This window comes from Danio rerio, chromosome 21 (assembly GCF_052040795.2).
Source record: "Danio rerio strain M-AB ecotype USA chromosome 21, GRCz13ab, whole genome shotgun sequence".
Lineage (NCBI taxonomy): Eukaryota > Metazoa > Chordata > Actinopteri > Cypriniformes > Danionidae > Danio > Danio rerio.
Window position 1 is genome coordinate 47,326,128 of NC_141041.1, and position 20,301 is coordinate 47,346,428.

General features: G+C 38.1%; 1 protein-coding gene across 6 annotated transcripts in view; it reads right to left on the reverse strand.

Annotated features, from left to right (window-relative positions):
- The window catches only part of gabra1 (gamma-aminobutyric acid type A receptor subunit alpha1), a 51,746-nt gene that overhangs the window by 25,986 nt on the left and 5,459 nt on the right, over positions 1-20,301 (reverse strand). For all 6 annotated transcript variants that reach the window (XR_015519714.1, XM_087300324.1, NM_001077326.2 and 3 more), the window contains 5 exon segments: positions 13,365-13,471; positions 9,327-9,394; positions 4,131-4,351; positions 1,961-2,043; positions 1,391-1,534 (listed from right to left, as the gene is read on the reverse strand). Coding sequence is in view for 5 of the 6 variants with exons in the window: in XM_087300324.1 (XP_087156450.1) it covers positions 1,391-1,534; positions 1,961-2,043; positions 4,131-4,351; positions 9,327-9,394; positions 13,365-13,471 (623 nt within the window). In the remaining variant the exon portion in view is untranslated.

A 20,301-nucleotide genomic window follows, 5' to 3' on the forward strand; every position in this document is an offset into this window, starting at 1 on the left:
ACAGTGTCAGAGACATTATGCGTCATCTGAACTGGTCTGGAACGCACCTCGCTTGTGTTGCGCATTTGAATTTGTCTGTTACTTAAGTATTTTCATGAAGAGTATTTTACAGTTTGAAATATTTTTCTAATTGGGAATTCATAGTGTGTGTAGACAATTCCTTCACTTGTAAAGACCGCCGAGACAGATTCATTTGTTGATCATTTATTTTAATTAAATGATATTATGAAGATACTGCTTACCAGTGCAGCCTGTCTCTTTCCTGCCCTCAGTAATGCAAACGTGTGAATAATTGTGTAAAAAATACAGACATATTAACTGTCATTTAATGTGATCAATTGATTTTTCGTCGTTTTTTCTTTATCTGAACACATTTAACTCATAACTGCAATATTTACACTCCTCCATAAAATGTATAGCAGATGTGACTGTATGGGCTGCTTTTCGCTTTACTTCGTGACATACAAAGAATATTGAATGTTGTTCTCTATCCATGATGGGACTTGAAGACATTTGATAGACTTGCTCCTCACACCTCAATTCTGTCGTCTGTTAAGGTAAGCGGGCTGTGTGCACGCGAGCGATACACTTATTTAAATATGTCTTATGATAATACTATGTAGGCACATTTATACATACAGTTTTAAAACCACAACCGTAAAGCAAAATAAAGTGTATTTCCCTCATAAAAACAATCCAAAAGGCACGAAGGTCTATGTGTTTTTGCGCATTTATTTGTTTATAATATATAGCGTGGATGAAAATACAATCAACCGAGAGAGTAAATCGTTGTCATGGACTATATTTCTAAAGATAAGCTTGAAAAGTCGTCTGCAGCAGGGTGGTGCTGACGTCACAAGCGAGCGCCCCGAGGACACTGTAGTCCGTTTATATCCTAATGTCAGCTTTTTAGTTCTTGCGTTTGCATTTGAGATCCAAAAGTGCTCAAAGTTGTATTTTCGTGTGAGGATTATCCGGCTGGACAAAACGCAGAAGTGTAATGAACAGTGTTTGAACACAGAGCTTATTATTTGTAATCTTCGAAAAGCCTATGGGGAAATCCTATGAGGGATTTTATCGAGGGAACCAGTTTTATGCTAGCAGCCGATTAGCCTACAATGTGGTAGTTCCTCCACTCTATAAGGCAGGGGTCACCAATCTCGGTCCTGGAGGGCCTGGTGTCCCTGCAGGGTTTCGCTCCAACTTGCCTCAACACACCTGCCTAGATGTTTCAAGTACACCTAGTAAGACCTTGATTAGCTTGTTCAGGTGTGTTTGATTAGGGTTGGAGCGAAAATCTCCAGGACACTGGCCCTCCAGGAACAAGTTTGGTGACCCCTGCTATAAGGCCTTGCATCCTTAATAAGTACAAACGGCTATATATACGCACCAGTGCTGGACTGCACCACGCCCGAGTCTACGCTCTGTCCCATCAAGTCATACTGGTTGAGACGGGAACCATCGTCAGCCACGACCACGGACTGCGCCGCCCCTCGAGTCCAAACGTACACCACTTCAGCTCTGGTGTAGGCATCTGCCGAAAACAAACAGAACACAGTATAAACTGTCCAAAGTCAAGAAGTCACTTGTCAGATGTCAATGCTTCCCGGGGTCATATACTGCAGTGGATTCTCAAGCGCAGCAGACACTGAAATATTTACAGCCTCGTGGCTTTGAGTCACAAGCTTGTTTTTTATTCATGTGTCTTCTCCCCCCCCCACCCTATTCTTCCTCCAGCGCAGACGCATCTGTTCTTTCTTTTCAAGGATTAGTTAGGTCAGGGTAGAGCTGGCTAAATCCGTCCGGCTGCTTGTGTGGACTCGGGTATGTGATGTTCGATGTCAGAGATGATCTCTACTCTCTGCGGACCTAAGAGAGAGTCCCTCACTCACAGACACTCAGTTTTGGTGACTTTAAGTAGGATCTGAACTTGGGAAAATTGAAAAGGCACAGTACTTACAGCTGCCAAATTTGAGAGGGCAAGCATGGGCATCCATTGGGAAGTCTTCTAAGTGCATTGGACATTCAGCTCTGACTGTAAGCCTGAGGCGGGGAGAGAGAAAGCAGGATACAGTGTTTAGGGCAGTTGACAGTTAATTGCAATTTTACCCACGATTTTACCCTCCATTTTCAGAACTGACAGTTCGATGGTATGATGTACTTGTTAAATAGTATACAATTTAACCCAAGTGTGGTTATAGTCAAAATGTTTGTAATGTTTATGACGTTTGCACTCATGTCCCATTTACACTCTCATTTCTTGATGCCCAATTCCCATTTCTTGCCTGTTTCTGATTTTTGTACCTGTCGTTTACACGTTCTTTTACTTGTGAGCCATATCTGATTATTGTGTTTACACTTGGTATGCAATTCATGACGTCACGCATGCACAAAGGCGCGTTCTAACATCTGCGCCACACTAGCCACAATGGAAGAAATTGTCTTCAAACTACTTTAAAATGATTTTGAGGTGGAGGTGGGAAAGGGCTGTTATCGCAGCTTGCGCCTATGGTTAATATATGGTGTCCTCCACCATTCAGAGGAAGTTGTGGGTACGAGAGAGATCTCAGGTCTGGTGGGAGCAAATTGTGGCGACTGACCACTTTCTTTCTCTGTGTTTCCTCTGTTGTTTACCGCGTGGGCGTCTCCACACACACTCTTCCTTCTCTGTCATTAAACTACGGAGAAGCACCACATTGTTGCAAGTTTAATGACGTACAAAACGGAATGCCTCAATAAACCCGATCTGCCTGTTTACATGATAGTTGCATTGTCGCATATCCGCAGAGCCGGCGTGTCCATAGAGGCAACCTAGGCGACCGCCTAGGGCGGCGTCCGCGACACCTCCCTCAGCCCCCGCCGCCTCAGTTATATCCCCGCCTAGGGCGGCAGAATAGAGATGAAAGCGTCTGCGACACCTCCTTCAACACTCGCGCCCTCAGTTATGTCCGCGACCCAGCACCCTATACACCCCCCCCCCACCCCCCATGCTCTACAATTTGAGGGCAGCGTGTTCGTCCTTTGCCTAGAGCGGCAGTTCAGTCCTGCATATCCGATTAATGAATGAGGCCTGAAACTGATCTCTGATCTGAGTATCCAAATTGTTTTGTGTTTACACAGTCATAGAACAGATCCGATCTGTGTCACATATGAGCAAAAAATCTGAATTGGGTCACATTTAACTGGGAGTGTAAACGGGGTGTAAGAGTGAGTGAAATCAAAATGGACAATATTTTTTTAAATAGTTTGAATAATTCCTGAGGATGCAAATATGATTTTCGTCTCATTTAAAATAAGGATGCATTATGGTTTGATTCATATACAGTTTCATATACATTTTTTTGTATATGAATACAAAAAATAGTTTTTTTCTTATTATTATTTATTTAAAATTAATAAAAAATGTATTAAAATGAAAATAATTTCTTAAATTATGCTTAATTGAATACTTCCAATAATATCTTTTTCTTTCTTATGAAGAAGTCTTTTTTTTTTTTCTTGTAATTGGCTGAAATAGATTATTTTAAACCATGTTAAGATCAGTAATATTACCTAATTAACCAATAATCATTCAATTCAATCATTTACATTTAAATTGTATACACATAACAGTTCTTTCTGTCTTTTGGGGTTTTAAATCTGAATCTGGCAAATGTATTTTAGGCAGAGTTTAATAGGGTATATGCGAAAGTATGCAGACTTTTAATTTGTCAGTAACCATTGGACCATTTTGATGGTCCATTTGACTATTAGTAGACTGTCTGCTTAATATCTGTTGATACTGCTGCTAAACAGACATTTAACTGACCATAAGAAACTGCGACCACATTTCAACTTACACTAACCCTATCTCTAATCCCAACCCAACAGTCTACTTATAATTTAATGAGAATTAGCTGGCTTGTAAATGCAATGTAACTTAAATTCAACAAACGGATCATAAAAATAAAGTTCGACCCAAATATGTTTTGAATATACATATCTGAATATCGAAAATATCATAAATGCTATTCAGATGTTCTTGGCAAGTGAAATGACTTCACATCGAACACAGACACCAACGAAATGTGATCAAATCCAGTTCTGTCCCAGTAGACAAAGTAGATGAAACACAAATAGAGGAGATTCACCTCATGGTGTAAAGCAGAGTCCCTTCCTCTGTGATCCGCAGAAGTTTGTTTGGCATGGTCATGTTATGGGCAACGGACTTCTTGCCGTTGTGGAAGAACGTGTCGGGGGTCCAGATTTTGCTAGCCATGAGGTTGTTGAGACGGAGCACGGCCATTGGGCCTTTAAATTTCAGCCTTTCATCCTTCCAGCTCTGCCTGAAGAACACATCTATGGTGTACTCCTGCAAAACCACAGTAAACATGTTCTCATGATGCATCATCGCTCGTGTTTCCTGCTGAGCCTTGTCACGGACAATTCTGGAATCTGATGTATGCCTCCAAAGTGGTTAAATAGTGTTTTCCTGTATAACTAACAGCATTAACTGTTCTCAGCCAGTGCAAAGGAACATTAGCATATTGAAAAAAACTGCTTAAACCAGTCTAGGCTGTTTGGCTGCTTTTAGCTGGTTGACCAGCCTGGTTTTAGAGGGGTTTTGGCCACTTCCAGGCTGGTTTCCAGCCATTTCCAGGCTTGTCTTAGCTGGTCAGCCTGGAAATTGACCAGCTAAAACCAGCTTGACCAGCTACCAGGCTGGCTAGGCTGGTCAAGCTAGTTTTAGCTGGTCATCTCCCAGCTAGACCAGTTAAGATCAGGCTGGAAATGGCTGGAAAACAGCCTGGAAGTCGCCAAACCCTTCTAAAACCAGCCTGGTTGACCAGCTAAAACCAGCCAACCAGCCTAGGCTGGTTTAAGCAGTTTTTTTTCAGTAGGGTAGCATATTAGCATTAGCATTTCACTTCCATAACATTCTCAAATGCAACCTAAGTGTAGATTTAGTTTTAAGCATGGTAAATAAGCACATTCTACAATCATACAATTCATATTGATCACGTTATATATTGGTTGTCGACGTGACGTTGCATTTACACATGACAAAATGAAAATAATTAGTATTGCCATCATTTAAAATGCAGTAAATGGTTAAACATTTGTCTTATTTTTTAACGTACTTTTGTGGAACTACTATAAAATTAAGTCTTGTCCTTTGGTGTGAAACCATACTTAATGAAAAATATCTGACAAGTCAGGAAGAAAAAAAAAACGATATTATTCATAAATACATATAAAATAAATAGCACTATAAAAAGATAAGTGTCCAATAATGATGATTATTCACTCTCACGCTATTTAAATATTATCAATAGTTGATTTTTTTAACTTTTTGCTGTCACTCGATGTATTTTTACAGTGCAATTTAGTAAAAAGTTAAAAATATAAATAAATAATAAACTAATTGAAACAGTTAGTGACCCCTTATATTTTCTCAAAAAAACTGACGTTGAACTAATAAATACACTAACCGGCCACTTTATTAGGTACACCTGTCCAACTTGACGCAAATTACTAATCAGCCAATCACATGACAAAAGCTCAATGCATTTAGGCATGTAGACATGGTCAAGACGATCTGCTGCAGTTCGAACCAAGCATCAGAATGGCGAAGAAAGGTGATTTAAGGCACTTTGAACGTGGCATGGTTGTTGGTTCCAGAAGGGTCACCAAAAGTGGACAATAGAAGATTGGAGAAACGTTGCCTGGTCTGATGAGTCTCGATTTCTGCTGCGACATTTGGATGGTATCGTCAGAATTTGGCGTCAACAACATGAAAGCATGGGTTCATCCTGCCTTGTATCAATGGTTCAGGCTGGTGGTGGTGGTGTATTGATGTGCGGAATATTTTCATGCCACACTTTGGTTTCATTAGTACCAGTTGAGCATCTTGTCAACGCCACAGCCTACCGGAGTATTGTTACTGATCATGTCCATCCCCTTTATGACCACAGTGTACCCATCTTCTGATGGCGACTTCCTGCAGGATAACTCACCATGTCATAAAGCGCAAATCATCTCAGACTGATTTCTTGAATATGACAATGAGTTCACTGTACTCAAATGGCCTCCACAGTCACCATATCTCAATCCAATAGAGCACCTTTGGGATGTGGCCAACAAATCTGCAGCAACTGCGTGATGCTTTCATGTCATTATGGACCAAAATCTCTGAGGAATATTTCCAGTACCTTGTTGAATCTATGCCATGAAGAATTAAGGCCATTCTAAAGGCAAAAGGGGGTCCAAACCCAGTACTAAGAAGGCGTATCTAATAAAGTGGCCGGTAAGTGTATATCTATTTCTTTTTTTCTTTAAAGATGGTGCTTTAAAAAAACTACTATATTTTTTACCTTTACTGTATATCTATCTATATATATATATATATATATATATATATATATATATATATATATATATATATATATATATATATATATATATATATATATATAATTTTTTTTCCCCTGCAAGCACTGTGAGGGTTCTAATTGAGACTTGTAGAGTAGCTCTCGTGCAGTGATTTCAGTCATAAAGAGGAGCCGTGAGCTTTTTTTGAAGCATTGGTGGCCATAATTAGCTGCATGAATCATTCTAACAACTACTGATTGTCATAGCTGTGAGCATTTTTTAAATTTTCGCATGATCATCCATTACGACACACATACAGCCCAATGTTCCAGGCAGAGTCGCTTAACTAAGAGAATGAAATTTAAACGCTTACAATAATTTCTATAATTATAATCAGGAGCGGCCCAAAAATAACTAAAGCATTCAGACCCTTTTGGCTACTGTTATGATATGATATATCTTTACTGTCCAACCAGAAATGTTTCTTGTATAACTATATATATATATATATATATATATATATATATATATATATATATATATATACTGTATTTACACCATGTCTCAAAAAAATCCAAGCAAAACTAATTCTGTCAGAATTTCATCAAAATACCTCCAACTTTAATTATATTTTGTAATTAGACGACTAATAGATTAAATTATATGATATGTATACAATTTTCCACCCCACCTGATTTATATCACCGCATTACCTTGTTAAACAATGATAACCAAATTATTAATTAAACTAAATTAGCACGCACAAAAGTACAGCAACATTTACACATTTGAGTCATTATTTGCAAGACTCCTGTGCAATCTGTCGGGCAGTGCGATGGGTCTTCTTGGCTCGGTACCATGTTCTCAACAGTGGTGATATTTTCAACAGTACGGCAAGTGCGTGGATGATCACTCCCCGCCACTCGACATTCTGATCCAGTGCGATCAATTTTCGCCAACATTTTGTCCAGTTTTTAGTCGGAAATTAACGAAGAAACTGTGAAGCACTGTAGCCTTTCAGTTTTGTAAATCTTTGATCAAACTCTTATCTTCTTTCGAAGACACCATTCTCATTTAAGCCTTACGCAGCTAAAAATAAATACGTCATCAATACGCCATCAGTACGTCATCTAGGAAACTAAAAAAAATAATTATTCTAATGCGCAGATTGCGGTGTTATTCCTGTTCGAAATTTGGTCATTCTTTTTCCTGTAGTACGATAAGCAGTCTTTGTATCATATATTATTGATTGTTTTGTTTGGGTATTTTTTTTTGAGACACGGTGTGTGTGTGTGTGTGTGTGTGTGTGTGCATATATATATATATATATATATATATATATATATATATATATATATATATATATATATATATATATATATATATATATATATATATAAAATGGCCACTTTATTAGATACACCTGTCCTACTGCTTGTTGACGCAAATTACTAATCAGCCAATCACATGGCAGCAACTCAATGCATTTAGGCATGCAGACATGATCTGCTGCAGTTCAAACCGAGCATCAGAGAGGGGATAGAAAGCTGATTTAAGTGACTTTGAATGTGGCATGGTTGCTGGTGTCAGCCAGGCTGGTCTGAGTATTTCAGAAACTGCTGATTTACTAGGATTTTCACTTGCAACCATTTCTAGGGTTTACAGAGAATGGTCCAAAAAAGATAAAATATCCAGTGAGTGGCAGTTCTGTGGGCACAAATGCCTTGTTGATGCCAGAGGTCAGAGGAGAATGGCCAGACTGGCTCCAGCTCATAGAAAGGCAACAGTAACTGAACACACAACACGTCCAACCTTAAGGCGGATGGGCTACAGCAGCAGAAAACCACACCGGGTGCCGCTCCTGTCAGCTAAGAAAAGGAAACTGAGGCTACAATTCACACAGGCTCAACAAAATTAGACAATAGAAGATTGGAGAAACGTTGCCTGGTCTGATGAGTCTCCATTTCTGCTGCAACATTCGGATGGTGGGGTCAGAATTTGGTGTCAACAACATGAAAGCATGGATCCATCCTGCCTTGTATTAATGGTTAAGGCTGGGGGTGGTGGTGTAATGGTGTGGGGAATATTTTCTTGGCACACTTTGGGCTCAGTAGTACCAATTGAGCATCGTGTCAGCGCCACAGCCCACCTGAGTATTGATACTGATCATGTCCATCCCTTTATGACCATAGTGTAACTCACCATGTCATAAAGCGTGAATCATCTCAGACTGGTTTCTTGAACATGACAATGAGTTCACTGTTCCCAAATGGCCTCCACAGTCACCCTATCTCAATCCAATAGAGCACCTTTAGGTGGTGGAACAGGAGATTTGCATCATGGATGTGCAGCCGACAAATCTGCAGCAACTGTGTGATGCTATCAGGTCAATTTGGACCAAAATCTCTGAAAATTTCCAGTACCTCATTGAATCTATGCCACGAAGGATTAAGGCAGTTCTGAAGGCAAAAGGGGGTCCAGCACTGTATTAATAAGGTGTACCTAATAAAGTGGCCGGCATAATTCATTCTTTAACCCATCTCTAAATGATAAAGCAGAGATTTTCTCACATCAAACTGCATACTAGTTCATCACAGGTAGCTGCTCACATTAACTATGAGCATATTCCTTTAATGAACTGAATCGACAAGCGTCACAATATGTTTTTCTCATTTATCACTGAAATTATTTTATGAAATGTTCTGCTTGACAAGCATGTTGTGCTTTCTTTAAAGAAACATTAATTGGTTCGATATTTTATGCAAGACATTCATATATTTTTTAAATGCCTTAATGCTTCTTCTATTTTTTTGGTTACAGCACAAATTTACAAGTACTTGTTCTTTTCTTTCACCTTTTATCATCACATTTCAATAAGAACAAAAATTGATTTTATATAAATGATATGCTTAAAGTGTTAATACAAAAGCAGGTCAGAAATGTATGACATTCAAAGTATGTTTCAAATGTTTTACCATGTCGTGGTCTGAAACTGGCCCGATACTCGTCACGAAAATGTCAGTCTTGACTTCGGTTACACGCTCTGTTGAAGCAAGAAATGAGCAGTTTGAGTGTCAATCAGTGTTGGTCATTAGTTTTAACAACCCTTTAATCCAGAGGTTCAACCTGCCTGACTTTGATCTAATCGAGGTTCAGCAAACTCTGCACACTCACATTACACAGCTTCTGTCTCTCTCGCAACACATTTCTACTAATTCCTGACATATTAGAGCGGGGAAATGGAGCATTGAACACATCATGTTTGGTAAAAACCCAAACAATACAAATTTAAAAACAAAACAAAACAAAAAATCTGAAAAATAAGTTATATGTAATAACAATCACGTCACAAGGAGAAAGTACTGAACTACTGAAATGTGTTTAATACTTTATATAAAAGCCTTTTTTGGTGATGGCAGCTTAATAACTACATCAGAGTGTAAAAACCTTGATTCGCGTGGGTTTCCTCCGGGTGCTCCGGTTTCCCCCACAGTCCAAAAACGTGGTACAGGTGAATTGAATAGGCTAAAATTGTCCGTAGTGTGTGTGTGTGAATAAGTGTGTGGGTGTGGATGTTTCCCAGAGATGGGTTGCGGCTGGAAGGGCATCCGCTGTGTAAAAACGTGCTGGATAAGTTGGCGGTTCATTCCACTGTGGCGACACCGGATTAATAAAGGGACTAAGCAGACAAGGATTCAATGATATATGCTATATATTCTTTATATATATTCTATTTTCTTTTGTTGTCTTTCTTTAAGAATATGCCTGTGTTGAACATTTAATTTCAAGAAAACAAAACATCAACAACAACAACAACAACAACAACAACAACAACAGTGCGTTCATCTTGAAATGAAGACAGATGTGGATAGAAGTTGTTAGTCAACATGACTTGCTATTTATGACAGGTTGTCACGTTGTAGGTGCTCGGGTAATGCGAGTGAGGTCAAACAAGCACATTGAAATGTAAAAATTATATGCTGCATGTGTGGGGAATTTCTTGCCAGCTCAATGAATCATTCAGTCGCGTTCAAAGCTAATTCATGTCAGGTGTTAAATGATCTGCATTTGTGTGGAAAACAATGTTCACTTGATGTGCTTTTGCCCGGCAGGCTTGTGTAAAACAAAACCGCTCTTTAGCCGTCTCTTTCATGATGTTTTTTAACAGGGCATGCTTTTGCAGTATAGCTAATAAATGCAAATGAATCACATGCGGTCATTGTTTTCAAGCCCAACTGCATGCTTTTATTATATCTATGTATATTTTTGTTCCAATGATCATTGTGGTCCCACTTTATATTAAGTGGCCTAAACTAATATGTACTTACACACTAATTAATAGTTTGTTACAATGTACTTATTGTGTAAATACATGTATTTACAGTGTACTTATGCTTGATTAAATACATGTATGTAATTACATCTGTAAATAACTTTTGTAATTACATTTGTAAATACACTGTTGACCATCCCTTACACCTTAACCCACCCTTAAACCTACCCATACCACCAAACCTGTCCATAACCCAACCTCTATCCCAACTCAAAAGCACCACAAGTGTTCTCAAATACATTAGAAACGCAGTAAGTACATCGTATTTATTTTTTTATGTAAGTACATAGTAGTTAAGGACACTTAATATAAAGTGGGACTATCATTGTTTTCTAACCCAACATTATTGGGAAAATTGTAATTAATATAAGCATTAGCTAGTAATTGTTTTAAGTCCGTTTACTATCACTATCCCTATCAAATGATTAATTTAAATTTGAACCATTTTTGATGTAGCTTATCAGTGTACAATACGACTCTGTGTAGTAAACTCTGCTCCATCTAAACTCATAAACTGGAGTTTTACTAGAACTGGCTTTACTGACAAACTGTGCATTAAGATTGCATCGATTAAATCACCTGACCCTATGAAGAGTTAAAATTTTAGTCTTTGTAATATTATTATCATTATTATTTCTGTGCATAAGTATGCTACAGTATATTCCTTAATTGATTGTTTTATTTATTTGATCCATGTTTATTTCTCACCAAGTTTTATATGGAAGGCCTCATCAAATCATGTGTAATTCAACCATTAAACCTTAAAGTGATAATTTAAATAAACAAAAACAAAATAAAAAAATGACTCACTAATTACTCACCCCTTAAATTGTTATAGACATTTAGGAATTTCCTTTTTTTCATTGAACATAAAGAAAGATGAAAAACCTGACCTAACCATAATACTAACCCCAACAATTGTATAAATGAGATTGTATGAAATTAAAAAGTTATAAACTGCTTTGAGATAGCGTTGGAGTATCCGGAGCTATATGCAATCTAGACTTTATCGGAAATACCATAGAAAAAAATAGCGGTTGGTGAATAAATAGAAGATTTAACTGCTTCATTGATTCAGCATGAATAATAAACACACGTCTAGGAAATAGTCTTACAGGAGGATTTATTTCACACACTTGACTCTAGTTTTGAGTTACGTTTTGAGTAAAAAACCAGCCTGATCTCACGAGAAAACGTAAGTATTTTACGATTTGCCAGTTTAGTGGCTAATTCGTACGAATTCGTACAAGTTCAGTCGTACGGAATTGTGTGATTTTAAAAAGGAGGCGTGGCACCTAACTCCACCCCTAAACCCAACCATCATTGGGTGATGACCAAATCGTACTAAATTGTACTAATTAGATCATACGAATACATACAAATTAGCCACTAAATCAAAAAAGTTACAAATTGCCGTGAGATTGTGTTGTAAAATACATGTTGCTATATGAATTCGTTGTTATATGAACAACAATTAATTGGATGCCACTATCGAATGATTTGTTTAAATTTGAACCAATTTTCACTATTTACACACTAGTTAAGTTGTTATAAACCTTTAGAAATGTTTCTTTTTTCATTGAACACTAAGAAACACAGCTGAAAACCTGACCTAACCATAATCCCAACCCAGGCTCATTCTGGAAACGTAGCCCAACAGACGTTTCTGGAGACTGCGAAATACATCCCGGGAGGTACGTATTTGTGCAGTTTTTGTTTTCGCTAATCCGGTGTGCGTGCTTTTTCGCGCTTTGAACGCCTATCGCGAGTGCGTGCCATTCGCGCCCGCGCTATTCTCGCGCAAAAAGCCGCCGGAGGCCGCTGTCGAGTGACCGTCTGTCCGACTAACTGACTGAAGGACTGAACCATTGACTGGGCGGTCGACCCGGCCACCCTCCTCCTCCTCCTTCTTCCCTAAACCCAAGCAACGATTTACTAAAGCCGTCTAGAAAAAGAAAAGCCCTCGTCTGATTTTGACCGTGTTTTCGGATTTCACCGCATTCTCGCCCCATTACGAACTCGTTCGCTTTATTTTTTGGATTCTGTTTTTTGTCTCACCTGATTTCTGGAACCGCTCTTCCCCGGACTCGAACCTGGTTGTCGATTGCGGCCGGCTCCTCCTCCATCGGGGCTTCGCTCCGCCGACATAACACAACGAGCTAACCAGACAAACTGGTTGCGGCGGGAAAGCCCTCCACACGGAGGAGGTGAGCCATCAGCCGGCGAGCGCGAAGAGGAGTGGCGTCAAACCGCCCTGTAGCGTTCGTTTGAAAAAACGAAATGCAGCCATACGTACCCCCCGCCATGTAAATCGCGGTCTCCAGAAACGTTCGCAGAGCTACGTTTTCAGAACGAGCTTGGGTTGCATAATCCTAACCCTAACCCCAACAAGTATTATGTAAGTCAATGGTTACAGATTTCCAGCTTTCTTCAAAATGCTTTGAAATGAAGAATGAAACTCCGACACGTTTGGAACAAATAAAGGAAGATTAAATGCTCACAATTTAAAAATTTTCAGTGAACAACCCCTTTAAATCCATTTAAAACACTGGACTATTATTGATTACTGATGTAATAGTACAGACTTAAAAGAGCACATTGACAATATAAGTTTAGAAACATCGCTCAAGGCTGAACGCAACTTTATGAAGCAAATGATTAGTGAAACTCATATACTGACCTCCGAGACCAGGCCTAAGACGATTGTCATAACCATCGAGGAGGCTGTCCAGAATCCTGGTGAACACTGTGGTGTTGTCCTTCTGCTCATCTGCATTCTGACTAGAGCTGACAATGCAAAAAACAGCAGAGGATTTATTCAAAACCCAACAAAAAAGCAATAATCAGCAACAGCGAAGGGTGGCCAGAAACACACCCTGATGTGTTCAAATCAATGCAACACCCTCCTCAGGGTAACTCCAGTTTAAAGAGAATTTGCAATGTAATGGCCTGAAGACAAACAACAAATCTCCTTCCGTCCTAGAAGCAAAAGAAGGGCGATCTACACAGGAACAATGCATTATTAATTAGCAAAAATACTCCTTTTAGATGCAAATAACCATGTGCTTATTCAAAAATCTGGCAACATGGAGCAGCCAGACGCACAAATGGTGACAAACACCTCATGAATATTTCAGACAGATCATTAGGAGGAAAATGCAGTTGAATCATTTGGTGTAAAATGGTATTTTACGAAGAACTCTGTGAGGATGGTGGCCAATTTACCCTCGTCTAAAAACAATCACCGACTGGCCGTTCATACATAATGGCTCGCTTTTTTTTTTTGGTAATCATTGGCATTCTGTTCCCGCTGGCAGGTAGTGGACCACAAGTGCGGCTGCAGACTCAATAAACACTGTTTGGGCTTTCAAAAATAAGCTTGGCGTGGAAACAGATTTCAAGGAGAGGATGAGGTCATCACAATTAGTTAGCATGGACCGCGGATGGGGGTGTTTTGAAATGGCAAAGCGAGAGGGAGAGAGTGTGACAGGCACACACACACATAGAGATAGAACTAGTCAGATTCATTACAAACCATCTGCATGAATGTACAGTTGTGTATTGTATTTTATTTTATTATTATTAATATACATTTCTTCAATTATCTTTTATTAAAAATAATAATATTAGACTTTTTTTTCTCTCTTAATAATGTATGTACAAATTTCCAAATTGTATTTGTGTGTGTGAATATGTAGCCTAGTATTATCCCTTACTAATTTATTCATTGTTTTTTGAGAGAGAATAGTTAGTTGTTGTATGTCTGGTAGATGTTATCGTGGTAACACTTTACAATAAGGTTGTAGTGGTTAAGTTAGGGATGAAGTACATCCAAAAGATTGTTATCGCAGAATAAATCCCGACATACTAATCAACAGCCTGACGCAAAGTTGATGCAGTTTTTTTTTTACTTTTGTTTTAAAGCAAGATGCTAACTGTCTAATCCAAGTCAATGATTTATGCTAAGCTAAGCTAAAAATACTCGAGCCAGACCAGGGGCCTCATGTACGAAGACTTGCGTGGAAATCATACTAAAACATTGAGTACGCACAAAGCTGTAAATGTGCGTACGCAGAAAAAAATTCAGATGTATGAAACACTGCGTACGCCGAATCTCACGCATATTCTTTTGTACATCCGAATGAACGTGAAACTGAGCGCAACATGCACGAGCACAAAACCCCTCCCTGCCTCCTCCCCCGTATGAATATGCTAATGACTCTACTTTGGCAAAACCCAAGGAAAAAGCAAAGGCAAAAGCAAGCAAAAAGAGAAACTTTGAACACAATGTGAATTGGAGGTGCTCCTTTCGGAGTTAGAAAGGAGAAAAGCGGTGTTATTTGCAAGTTTATTTGCAAAGAAAAAAATAGAGTGGGAGAGTTTAGCTGATGCAGTTAACATAGTTGGGTCTGAACATCGCACTGAGTGAATTAAAAAAGAAATAGTGTGGTTTATAGGTGTAAAATGTTGCAGCACCCTTATTAGTCTCAGTGGCGCAGCTCGTAAGACGTATGTTAACATGTTTTGACACGTTCGAGCATGAACTCGGTTCGAATCCAGCGTCTGATGAACTCTTTCTTCTTTTTTACCCCGCTACATATCAGATTTTGCCAACTATTTATCATAAGGAAGACAAGTAGGAATTATTAATAAGTCTGTGCATCATATTTTATTTGCACATTTATTGAATGGAAATGTTTCTGGAGCTGCGCACATTCCCACGTTCAGTTCATCGTTAGTAAATCCAAACGTGAGCGATTCTGAGCGTGAAACCTGGCGTACGCAAAGTTTTTGTGCGTACGCAGCGTTGATACATGAGGCCCCTGGAGATCAACTGAATGGACTAAAGTTTCTAAAACACAACTTGAGGGGAGTTCAAAAAACTGCTGGAATCTTTTACCTATATTTACTTATACCAAAACATGTTTTTCAAAGTTGATCCCACCCTTAAACTTACCGAACTCTTTCCAAAACATTAACACATCTAGTTTTATTTATTTTTATTGTACTTAAAATGTACTAACTTCATATGTAACTAACAGCGTACTTACCTAAGAAAGTACTGGGTTATGCAAGTTAACTAAACGGGTCAAGGTTAGGTTTAGTGGTATGCAAGGGGTTATAACCTAGTTATTACACAGTGTTTGTAACACCTATTATAAGGACATGCTATGCACAAGCAAAACAGAACTGTAAAATAAAGTGCAATGGTAACACTTTATTCATCCCATTCATTTACTATAGTAACTACAAATAATAATTTGCAACTAATCCCAAAACAAACCTGTAATCGGACCCTAACCATATTGTAAATACATGCAATTCCAACTCATGCTCATTATTGATACGTGCCCCTGTATACTTTTTTGGACAGTGCGAAATATGTCCCAGGAGCTACGTTTTCCACCAGACGCTGCTGTGTACGCTTTGACAGATATTAAATATCTCTCGCAAGTGCCATTCGCACCTGCTGTTCTTGCAAAAATCCACCAGAGGCCGATGTCGACTGTCTGACTGATTTACCGACTAACCGACCGACCGATATCCCCACCCACCCCATTCCCTAAGCAATCTAGAAAATAAAAGCTCTCATGGCCACCACATTTTTAGATTTTACCACATTCTCACCCTGTTATTTAGTTGTTTATTTAATTTTTTGCCTTTCGTTTTACCTACTTCCTAGAACCGTTCTTCGCTAGACTTGAACCCCATCATTGTGATCAACTCCTCTCTGCATCTCAAGTTCGCCGATGTAAATGGTGAGAGTAAACAGCGGAAAAGCCATCCACATGGAGGTAAGCGGTCAGCCGGTAGCAAAAAAAGAAAACAAATCCGTCTGTGGGGTCATACCGCCCCTTAGTGTTCAATTTAAAGACAAAACGCAGCAATACATAACTCTGGCTACATAATTTGTGCTCTCCAGAAATGTATACGGGGGTACGTTTTCACAATGAGCCTGTGTTATGTATTTCAATTATAATACTTAGTAGTTCAATTAAAAGTTACACTCTTTATTTAACTAACTCCATAACCATAACATTAAGCATTTAACACCTCAACAGCACCAAAAATGTTCTGTATTGCAAAGGAAACACAGTAAATTACTAAACATTTTAGTGCAAAGTATTTAAAAAGACCAAAATATAAAGCAGGACAAACATAGAAACACACTCACAATTATGAGTCCACTTCTTTCAAAGAAGTGTTATGATTTACAGATCCTGTTTCTACAGTAGGTCACAATATCAAACACTTAGCAAATGTTAACATAAACACCCTTTTTAAAGAATGTAACACCTTTGCTCTCTCTCTCTCTCTCTCTCTCTCTCTCTCTATTCAATTATCACAAATGTTTACAAATAATGCTGGCTTGAGCAAATTTTTTATAATAAATGTATTAATTTATTAATTTGTTGTCAAATTCTTCTTTTCACTGTCTTAATTTTACCCTACACCTTGCTAGTTAAGAGTTTGTGTCTTGTTTCTAGTCCAAATATCTCAACATTCTTAAATCAAGAAGCATTTTTAGACACATCAACTTGTTTTAAGATATAATGCATCAAAAGTAACCCTCATATTATCCTTGGGGTCTATTTGACCTCACTGTTTCACCTAAAATTGGAAAAGTATTAAAATTTTTGTTGTTTTAATAGTTTTGTACTCATTATTGGTATATATGTTTGTTATTTATAACATATGAAAAGAATATCAATTTATTTTAGCAAGGACTGGAGCACAATTATGTATAGAGTCATTTAAACACCAAGAAAAAAACATCATGGTTTGCTGAGCATGTATTGTCTAAAGGGACAGCGGCCACAAAATAGAACCAGACATTCATCCACAGTGATGTGGGGGCCTGGGTTGAAGAAATGGCAATCACTAGACCCACTTGTCCCATACATCCTGTCTTGCTGCGAGTTTGTCATGCTCTCGTCTGCCCTGCCTTGTTTCTTTGTCATCAAAGTGTATGATACAGGAGAAAACATGCAATGTCTTCAGAGACATGCTGGCTGGAAATATTGACCTTTAGTGTCAGCATTCCAAAGGCTTGCTTTTGCTTCTCCTTGTACACTCCTGCCAGAATGATCAACCCAATGTAAGCTTGCAAATCAGTCATATTGAAGTTTTTTTCCAGCTGTCCCTATAAACCCTCCTCCCCTATAAGTTTGTCATTTGAAGTAAATAATTTTCAATTGATCGTGTAATAAAAAGCTGAGATGCTGATTTTATGTCTTTACTGTCAGTTGTTTTTGCAATACTACAGGTAGGGTTGTGTTAGTTTTTTGTATATTTATTATACTGAACATATACAATTTCAGTGCATGTTATAAAATCATAGCATGTTGCAGTGACCTCAATATCACCCCAAAACACATATGTGTACATTTCTTATATTTCTCATGTCTTATACATACTAAAAATCCCTGGGGTCAAATTGACCCCAAACAATACCGATGTGACAAAATGTGTACAGGACATTGAAAAAATAACATTATGTAAATTTTTTGTTTACCAAGTTTTCTCCATTAAATTAGGAAAAGTCATTCAATCTGGAGCAAAAAAAAAAAAAAAAAAGAAGTCAACTATGTATGTACATACGTTTAACATAGAAAAGGTTTTCATGCTGATTTGTAATTTTGTCTATAGTAATGCAATAGATAATCTGTATGTATAAGGGGCAGGAAGTGTGTGTGTGTGTGTGTGTGTGTGGGGGGGGGGGGGGGGGGGTGTATTTCAGAGTGTTAATACGTAGTCAAAAAAGACATCAATTATCTGACACTAACCATTGCATACATGTCAACCCTCCCGTTTTTCCCGGGATTCTCCCGTATTTTACAGTTCTATCCTGCTATGATGCCGTAAAGGTATTATCTCGAATTTCTCCCGTATTTTCAGTCTTTCTCTGAAGGGTGGCAAATAAACATTTAAAGAGCCGAGCCGAGCCTCCCTATACGCAACCCATACCGCCGAACCACCAGGGGCCGCCCTTGCTCTTAAATGCAAGTCTGTGCTTTTGCTTTGTTTAGGCACGAAAACACTTTAAAATAAACATAAAAACAGCGCGATTCCCTTCCTCTTCATTACAGGTGCCGTCTCCCCTTCATATGCAATCCTCAAAACAGTCATCGCACTGCATGACTGTCAGCTGACGCGCTCCAAAGTGATCAATAGACAGTTTCCCAAGCGTATTCTGTACTCGTGATTTGAAGCGGAGCTAAAGTCTGGGTTTTGGGTGCATGTTTAAACAGACATATACACATAATTAATAATATTAATATCTAAAGATGTTGATCTAGGTGGGTTTTTTTTCAAACACAACTAATTTCATCCTAAATGAGCATAAACAGTTAGGAAATCAATCGAATGCTTTCATTTTAATGATAGATGTGTGCATTTTTAAAGTGACACCTGTGTTAATGTAATCAAATACATCCAATTGAAAAAAATCTAAATTAATAAATAAGAGATTCATTCCGTGCTCTCTAATCAGAATATGTAAGTTATCCAGTTAAACTGCTAATGAGATTTGATAGATGTTTTTATTTCATTATAACATCTAGTAATTTTAATAAGCTGAACTGTTTGCTAATTTATTTGCTGCTAATGTATACTATTTATTTTTTTCTTTTGTTAATAATAATCATAAAACATATTACTGACCATTTAGTTGTTTATTTACAACATCTCCAAATGAGCAAATTTAGCAATTTAGGGATTTTTTTTTGAAAGGGGTTGGGGGAATCCCTTATTATGGTGGGCATATTCCTTATTTTCACATCCCAACAAAGGGGGTTATTCTGGAGGTTTTAAATTGCTATGGTCAAGTTGACCCTAGAGTGAAATGGGTGTTGGCAGATTTTAAAGTAACAGGGAGGTGAAGTGAGTTTTTCTTAAAAACAAGCTAAATAATCTGCCAGTGGGGTAAGAAAAATAATCTTGTTATTCCTTTTGACATAAGATTATTTTACTTTACCCCACTGGCAGATTATTTAGCTTGTTTTAAATAAAAACTCACTCGATTTAGACATATTATTTCTTAAAACAACAAAATATTTTATGCTTGTCTAGAAAATGCTTCTTGATTTAAGAATTTTGTGATATTTGGACTAGAAATAAGACCAAAAATCTAAGAAAGAAACACATTTTTTTGCAGCATTATAGGCAAAAGGCAATGCGAACAGGAAACAGAGGCATTTCCCCCACCTTCGGACCTCACTAGATTCAACAACAGACAGCCACAAACACAACAAACAGAAAAAAAGGAGAATACTTCCACCCTTCCCCCCATCTGCGCAGAGAGACACACACGCACATGCACACAGACCCCATGAGCGACACGGAAAAGGGGTCACGAGAGGAAAATGTGGTCTCATATATTACGCATGCATGCCAGTACAACAGTAATGCCGGTAATGTCAGTCTGACCTAAAATCACATCTCCACTATTACCTCTGCTATAAAAAAAATAATACAATGAAACAAGAATGCACACAGGCCAATAATAAAATATTTCACTGCTAATTTAGTCATAATTAAAATTGCAGGTAAAATAAACTACATATTCGAGCAGATTTAGTGAATAAGAAAGCATGCAGAGATGAATAACACATTGC